Source organism: Nematolebias whitei, chromosome 9 (assembly GCF_014905685.2).
Source record: "Nematolebias whitei isolate Nwh7 chromosome 9, NemWhi1, whole genome shotgun sequence".
In the NCBI taxonomy this organism is placed as follows: Eukaryota; Metazoa; Chordata; class Actinopteri; order Cyprinodontiformes; family Rivulidae; genus Nematolebias; species Nematolebias whitei.
This window is the reverse complement of record NC_056506.1, coordinates 44862897-44871806: the sequence shown is the minus strand read 5'-3', so window position 1 is coordinate 44871806 and position 8910 is coordinate 44862897. Positions and strand designations below refer to the sequence as shown.

At 38.0% G+C, this 8910-nt stretch overlaps 1 protein-coding gene across 1 annotated transcript in view; it reads right to left on the bottom strand.

The window, feature by feature from the left end:
* Positions 1-8910, bottom strand: part of LOC119414293 (SLAM family member 5-like) — a 25656-nt gene that overhangs the window by 11384 nt on the left and 5362 nt on the right. Inside the window, exons 4-5 of the mRNA XM_037681388.1 lie at positions 8324-8364; positions 5537-5736 (exon numbers count right to left, since the gene is read on the bottom strand). Coding sequence (XP_037537316.1) covers positions 5537-5736; positions 8324-8364 — 241 coding nt within the window. The remainder of the gene's footprint in view (positions 1-5536; positions 5737-8323; positions 8365-8910) is intronic.

Here is an 8910-nt window from a genome sequence, read left to right as displayed (position 1 = left end):
CACTGTCGTTGGTGAGTCAAAGATAATTAACGTCTCACGTTACATTTTATTAAATTCAATGCACATTATATACAGTCCAGAAAAATGAAAGAATCCGTTTAATTTATGAATATATCTCATGCATATGTTCATACTACATCTGAGTGTACCACTCCTGTCCTCCATGTGACATGGAAGAGACATGTCAAACATGACAGCATAAACATGCCCACAACAAACTCCTGACCAGTCACACAAAACTTGACGCAAACCTCTGTGAGAACAAGCGTACGTTATGCATGGAACAAGTTCTCAGAACTGATGGGAGAACAAAATTACATGGTTTTCGTTCAGCAACTGCATCAGCGAGAGCCGACGTCTTCACCTCGCAGATCATGAATCCAGCTTTCCCATCTGGATCTGAAGAGATGGTTTTCTATGTTCTGAAGTTTTGGTTTCTGTAAAGTTTTAGAAGCAAGAAAAACAAAATTATCTGTCATATTTTGGTAGATAATTTTATTTCTTGCTTCTACAACTGATGAATGTCTATGTAAAGAAACCTACCTTGAACTGTAACGTTGTGTTCAGTCACTATTTTCTCTTCAGCAGCTGTTACCCGTGCGGTATAAATTCCAGTGTCTTCCTTTTGTAGATTCTTCAATTTCACTGAGTATTTGTTCTCAAAAAGCTCCACTCTCCCAGAGTAAGCACTTTTAATGTTTGGTTTTGAACGTGAATAAAATGTTACCACTACATTTGTTCCAAACATCCATAAAAGAAAATCAAAATCTTGGGGGACATCAGTTTCTGTCACATTAAGTTGAACATCTCCTCCGGTCTGAACAAACACTAAAGTTGCAGCATTGGACCCTTTAAAACAGAAGACGTAATAAAAATTAAACATGATATGGGACTTGACAAAAACAAACATTTATGCACTTTAGCTATGGCACAATCTCTTTAGTCACACAATATATTTAGTTGATTATTCATTCAACTTTTATTTATACAGGTTAGTCTCGCTGGGTCGCGAGGACTCATTTACAAGAGAGACCTGTTTTAGACAAACCACAGATAAGATACACACAACAATAAACAGCCATAAAATGCATATAAAACAAATATAATTACAAACTGGAAGTTTTAGCAAATTGTTGCCATGATCTGTTAAAGAGTACAACAATTAGCTTTGTAGAGTTCTAGTAGAGTGCTGCATGAATGGATAAATAAGGTCACAGATTGTGTTGTAAAGCGCTTTGAGTATCTGGATACGATAGAAAGTCGCTATATAAGTGCAGTCCATTTACCATTCCATTAAAATACAGCAAATGGGAACCAGCGTAGTGCAATTTAATAAGAATCTGCATGTTTCCACTGTCCCAAATTTCCATTTTTTAAAGGATTTAAAAATGTATTAGCTATACCTTAATATTTATGATTACTACGGCTAAAGAAAACCACAGCTAGTACTCCAATGAATGTGAATAAAACTATTCACATTCATTTGTTTTGTTTCTTTTCCATTCAGACTAATTAGAAATGCTCCTTGTTAACATATAAGGGTAAAAAAAAATTTTGCAATATGCGCAAAAAATCACTTAGAAATGGTTTAGTGATCAAAATCATATTTCTGTAAACTTGTGTCTTGGCAGACGTTTATAACTCGAGTTTTGTCAATCAAACAAATTTGATTGTTTTTGAAGTTTTATTGTAACAAAAACCATTTGCATTTTGGAGTCCCTAAAGTAAACAGTTAATCTTCTGCACAAGACTTTTGATTTATTGTTAACATATTGAGGTTCACAGATTAAAAAAAAAAAGTTGTACTTCGGCTTTAGTCTGTTTTTTCTTTAACTTGTGATGCACCAAGTGTGACACTGTATTAATTATTCGAGTAAAAGTAAGTAAAAGCTTTAAATATTAGAAAAAAAAAGTCATTATTACCGTGTATTTGCCATAAATAAGCCAACAAAGCAGCACAGCGTGCGATGAGCCTCATTTTACAAGTGTCAGGAAGTTTCACTGCTTCTGTTTCTGTATTAGCACATCCTGAAATCTTTTCACCGCCCTCCAAAGACCTGCTAACTTCTGCTATCTTGAACAGGACATGAAAAATAAAGTTCATCATAAAAAAATGAATCAAAACTTAAAATAAAAAAATGTGCAATCAAATAAATTAAATTGTACTTGTTACAATGACGTCACACTTTTGGATCCATTTTTATAATTCACTACATTTATCCTGATGCATGCTCAATAACCCAGGTAGAAAAATCCAAAAAAGTTCAATCTGGTCCTCTGGACATTAAAAAAAAAACAAAAAACAAAACAAAGCAAAAAAATGTAGAAACGTTTCGTCTCTCATCCGAGAGACTTCCTCAGTCTGAGGAGCTGTTTTCAGCTCAGTCTCTTAAATAGCACCTTCTCAGAGTGGATCAACCAGTTTTGCTGCTGACAACCAAAACCAGCTGATCACATGCTCAAGAAGGACCATCAGCCTAACAATGGATCATTAGCACACTGATGGCTGTTTACTGTTCACAGAGGGCTGAGTGATACTAGCAATCACAGCATTGTAAGAGGGGGACAGTTGAACCCGTAGGCCTCCACCCCTGTTTAATGATGGACGATTTCTTTTCACAAAGATGGCCTCCTTTACTCCTCTCTCAAACCATCGTTCCTCTCTGTCCAGGATGTGAACATCTTCATCCCTGAAAGAGTGACCGCTGGCCTGGAGATGAGTGTAGACCGCAGAGTCCTGGCCTGATGATGTTGATCTTCTGTGCTGGGCCATCCTTTTGGCCAGTGGCTGTTTGTTTCCCCGATGTAAGACTGATCACAGCCCTCCTGACACTGAGCAGCATACATAATATTATTCTGTTTGTGCCGGGGGACTGGATCTTTGGGATGAACCAGTCTTTAATGTATTTTGGGGTTTAAAAGCCACTGGGACGTTATGTTTAGAAAATAAACGTCTCAGTTTCTCTGATACCCCCTCAACATACGGAATGACCACTGGTCTGGATCTGGGTTCCTCCTTTTCACCTGATGGCTGACTGGAGTCCTGTTTGGGTTTCTTCTCTGCTTTCAGGAAGGCCCAGTTAGGATATCCACATTGCTCTAGAGCCTGTCTTGTGTGGGATTTCTCCTTCTGCCTGGCTCCTGAGTTAGTGGGGACGCTGTCTGCTCTGTGGTACAGAGTCCTGATGACTCCTAACTTGTGCTCCAAAGGGTGATGGGAGTGTTCTAATATGTGTATTTGACTTATTATGGTAAAGAGTAAATAAAAAATAAAAACTGGGGCTACAATATTCTAATATTATATAATGACTTATTATTATTATATGATGATGTACTCGTCTAATATGTACGAGAATACAATTGATCCAGATGTTGACAGCAAACAGTTGCTTTGTGCCACTTTCCTCCAGTTAGCATTAGCATTAGCATCCGTTCTCCTCTTCATCCATCAGATCTTCCTCATAAGTGCATTTGAAGTGGTTTCTGGTTTTAATATTATTTTGCTTTAAAAGGATAGTTTCTCAAATGATTTACTGGAATGGTCCATCTCTGTTTTTTTTTTAACTGAGGGAGCCCAGATTTTCCCAACACCCCAGGATTTACGCCCATGTATTGTGAAATGACAAAGTTGGAGCCATTTTGGTGAAACCTCACAAAATGTGACCCTGGGACATCGAGCAGAACCCAGAACAAACTGAAACCAGAAACTGATTCACCAGTAAAAGCATGCAGACTTTTATTTAGGTGTCAGCATCAAAGAACGATGATTAGAACCAGAAGAAAAAGTTTGTGTTTCTGTGTGTGAGGTGAAGCTTTGGTGGAACATGCTGAATGTGGCGCTCGAGCAGTGTCCAGCTCAAATCTCCGGTACACTTAGCGCGCAACGACTCGTTACCTTCGCAGAAGATGAATCAGCTCCGGTACCGGGTCCATTTCAACGCTACCTTTCCAGCGTCTCCTGTTAAAGCGGCTGGTCATTGTCAGAAGTCGTGTCGATTTACTCAGTTCAACAAACAGGCTTCCTTCGAAGTTGTAGGCGTTACGCCCGGGTGAGTTCACAGCAAGGATCTGTGACTCCGTCAGAGATTCCACTCAAAGTGGAAGACTCCAGAAGGCTTGAGAAGACTCCATCAAAGACTGAGTCTGACTGGCCCAAGACTCCAGTCCAAGACTCAAGAAGACTGAATAGTTCCAGGAAGTGTCGACTTTTAAAAGAGTCTTCACTTCCGGTCACTTAGTACTTCCTGATTGGTTGAAACAACCAACAGGGGGTGGTTCTAGTGGTGTCAGAGGGTTATTAAAAGTCAAGAGAGGGTTCAGGAATGTTTAGGAACGTTTAGTACAGACAGAGAAATGTTTTGAAGAAGTGAGAGGAACGCAGATGCCAGTGGCAGTTATTTACCGTCTGCTAGGTTTAAAAACAATACAGTTCGTTCTAATAACTCGTCTCTGTCTGTCTCTGACTTTCGACCAACATCACTACTTTTCATTCAGACAGAAGATCAAAATGCATAATTACTTTGTAAATAGACATTTAACTTGATTTCTAAGTCTAATGAGGTTTAAAAAATCATTAATACTGTTTCACAGTTGATTCAAATGAGTGGTTCACTTCAACATTAGAAATTATGTGAACTAAACACACTTTTGATTATCAAGATATTGTAAAATAGTAATGATAATATAAAAAGAAGAGTGTTCTTTCAATTGATTAATTCAGGATAAAATTAACAGTCTCTGGATGAGCTAATTTGTATTTCTGGATTCAAATGAATGAAATAACAGTTCCTGTCCCATGAAGGTCTTCAGAGGCAGGTTTTGGTCGGAGGCCTAGTTCACTACAGCATCATGCCAGCCTGCTCTCTACATTGTCCCTACATTTAGAGTTACAACCCTCGGTCCTACATTCTTGACTTTCTTCTCCTCCCTGTGTCTCCTGACACGTTTCCCTCCTCGTTGTCATTTTGGTGAAATATCCATCAATAAAGTTGTCAGAGGTTCTCATGTTGATGAGGGGAAAATACAACTTATTTAATATATACAGTCTTTAATAAACAGAACTCAAGTCACTGAAGTATCTGTTAATTAAACAGGGAATTCTACTAAAAAATAAATATTCATCCAAATGAGGAGACCAAACTTGGCTTTGAAGTTTTATTACAAAAATAATTAATCAAGAATTATCAATATAATAAACAATATGAACAACACACATGATAAAGGATAAAAATCTGGAGAATAACTTGCATGAAAAGTGGTAAACAATAATGAACAATCTAAACTATTATTACTTTTTGACAGATTCATTGTTGTTTTACTGAACATTTCAGGTCAAAGGTCAAAGGCAGAGGAGCTCATTTGCATGCTACACAGGTAACTTAAGATTTTCACGTAGCTTATGATCCTCATAAGATCTTGTTGGACAAAACAGCAATTATACAAAAATGCTGACAAAAATTTCACTAGCTTTATTTATTTAAAATTTTAATTTTTAAATAATTATAACACTGAATCTTTTTGCTTTTCCGTTGCTGACTGTTCCACGACAGTCGGAGCTGCGGAGCTGGGTTTGGGCATCCTCGTTATCTGTGCATAAACTGTTTCTGCCTGGACTTTGTTCGCGCTCTCCTCTTTTGGAGCAGGACGGGTGGCGAGCTGCACCAAAGCGTACGTCGATGTTGGAGAAAAATCTAAAGCATCTCTTACATGAGTGTCATATGCATTTGGATTCATGTTCTAGAAGAAAAAAAAAAGCAGAAGTGTTGTGTTAAAAACAAAAACAATGCAATACATTATATAAAGTATAAAATTTGGGTTGCAAGTGTAAGAAAATGGATCAGATGTGCGTCTTTACTTAACGTAAAATCAAAAGAAAGCAGCACAAGTCAAGCATCTGCAGCCGACTGAGTTTAAGCAGACTGGCTGAAGCATCCGAGTTAAAACGCAGATGTAGGTTATTTAGAAAAAGTAGAAAAGTGTTATGTTGCATGCAGCTTTAGTCTGGATTGTGCTTTAAAATGGCTGATTTTCTAAACTACATATAATTATTTTGGGTTTTTTTGGCAGCCAGTTTTAGATTTATCACATTTCTGTTCAGTTTGACGTGCAAACAGAGAGAGTTTTCCTTTAAATGAAAGAAACTGCTGCTTACCTGAGGAACTTCATACAAAGTATTCTCACAGCCTTTTCTTTTCCCTGTGGGTCAGTCATAAAAGATAAAGTTTGTATCGTTTAGAGATTTAATATTAACTTTTTGTTTTACTTTAGGTGATGCTTCAAACAGAATGACAGACTTTAATGAACTTTATAAATTACAAGTGCTGAGAAGATTAAAGCAGTGTTTTATAGAATTAGTTTGTTGTTTCATGCAAGACAAAGTTTTAATTTTTATTTGAGCATTTTAGTCCAGTTGCAATTCTCAAAAACAAAGAAAGATTTTGCATCGATCAACTGAGCATCTGTTCCTATTTTGTTGTTGTTTCTGTTAACCAAGAACAAACCTGTTGGTTGCACATTGATTTAGTCATTTGTTTCAATTTGTGGATATTTAACTTTCAGGGGTGTTGTTAAAAATCTATTTTTCAAAGTTTTGCTTATTGGTCTTTTAATAACCTTTGGGCCACTATGTTTGATATAAAAAGCTAGCGACACTTAGCATCATAATAAACTGAAAGCCACCATTCGCTATTTTTTATGTAAACAAAATGTGGATAAGGATTTTTCATGCTGCAGTGCAAAAGTGCCAACAAAAAGACTGAAGCAACAAACAAAAAACGCTCCATGTGGCTGCAAAAAACAGATCCCTGATTAACCCCTTCCTATCTCGATGATCTGCTGCAGCCATATGTCCCACAGCGCTCTCTGAGGTCAGCAGACCAGACGCTTTTACTGGTTCCAGGCACTCATTTTAAGCTCAGAGGTGACGGGGCTTTCTCTGTTACAGGTCCAAGATTGTGGAATGAGTTACTGCATGTCAGGCAGGCTCCATCTCTCACTGCTTTTAAGTTTTTCACATGGTTTGGAAGATGTGTAGAGAGAGGCTCTGATGCAGTTTCACAGACAGGACAGAGCAGCAAAGCAGAGGGAGAGGAGGGGAAACGTGTCCGCCCTTGACAAGAGCAAGTGGTGAAGTGAGTTCTTTCTGAGAGGTTGCAGCTCTACCAACTGATCCACCGTGCCGCCTGATTTCATGTTTACACCTTAATTTAATTTGAACCAGCAGCTGATCACGTGACAAATTAATTTGTCTTGTGCTGTTTTAAAGGTCTCTGCAATGACCTGCATGAAACTCAAAGAATATCCAATACACTATGATTGTATATTGCAGAAAGAAAGTTTGTTCAAACTTTTTTTATCAAATAAATAAGTTTATATTACTCAAAGCACTTTATTAACTTTCTGCTGCATGGAAAGATGAGCAAGGGCAGCACGGTGGCGCAACTGGTAGAGCTGCTGCCTCTCAGTGAGCAGGTCCCTGGTTCAAACCCCGGTCCAGGGGCCTTTCTGGGTGGAGTTTGCATGTTCTCTCCGTGCATGCGTGGGTTTTCTCCGGGTGCTCCGGTTTCCTCCCACAGACCAAAAACATGCATGTTAGGCTGATTGGTAACTCTAAATTGTCCCTAGGTGTGAGTGAGAGAGTGAATGTTGTTTGTCTCGTTTGTCTCTATGTGTCCCTGTGATGGACTTGCGACCCGTCCAGGGTGTACCCCGCCCCTCGCACAGTGATTGCTGGACATGGGCACCAGCGACCCCCGTGACCCAAAATGGAATAAACGGGTAAAGATAATGGATGGATGGATGGAAAGATGAGCAGGTGTAAAGAAAGAAAAAAAACTCTTCCCTTTATGCAGTCAAATTGATTTTTGTAATTTTAGGTTGTTTATTTATTTATTTGTTTGTTTATTTATTTTATTTCAAGCAAAAGCAAGCAAACAAAATAATGTAAATCTGCTCACAAAAGGTTCAAAATTGGTATAAAATCATTCCAATTCACGCAAACCCCAAAACACTGTTAGAATCTAAATCTAAACCTTCTCAATGAATGATTTCAAGTTCTTAAAAATATATATAAATAGTTTGGGTCTTTATAAAAATTTACAACAAAAAAAAAATGTTTTTGTTTTTTTGTTACTTTTTCAATATTGTTAGTTTTTGGTTTTTTTTTATAATCTGTTACACCAGATAATGAAATATTAATGAGGGTCAAATCTCTAACAAAATCGTGTTTACAGAACCTTTTTATTAAAATGTCAACAGTTAGGAGATACTTACAGTTTCTGCACAGCAGAACGGTACCAAGAGTCACGGCTGCTAAACCACATACGAGACCAGCTGATATCCCAGCTATAGTGGCTGCACTGGGAACTGTAAAGACACCAAAACATCATGTTAGTTTACGACACATCCGGCCTTTGACACAGTCATGGTGAGACTAGCAGGATATTTGTTTATACCATAAAAAATAAATCACTGTTTTTATCAGACCAATTGTTTATTCACCTTCTAAATGTGTCATGTTCTGTGGTTCTGGTTACTGAAGTCGGCCGTGACAACAATCTTGCCTCTTGGTTTTTGTCTTTTTTCTATATTCTGAATCCTGGCAAATTTTCCTTCCTGTTTTAGTTTGTAATTCATTTTTTCTTACGCCCTATTTGCTGATTATTCCCATCCAGGCTATTGATTTGGGGGTTTTTTTTCCTCTGTTGAATCAGTGGTCACCTCAGTTTCTGTTCACTAAATCAAAATGTTGGGTTTTTGATTTACTTTGGATGATTTGCATGACGGCTGGCCTGGATTTCTACTAGAAGAGCTGGAAGAGGCAACTGTGGAAAGATGAGTGGGCCTCTCTGCAGCCTCTGAGACCGGATGGATGGATGGATGGATGGATGGATGGATGGATGGATGGATGGA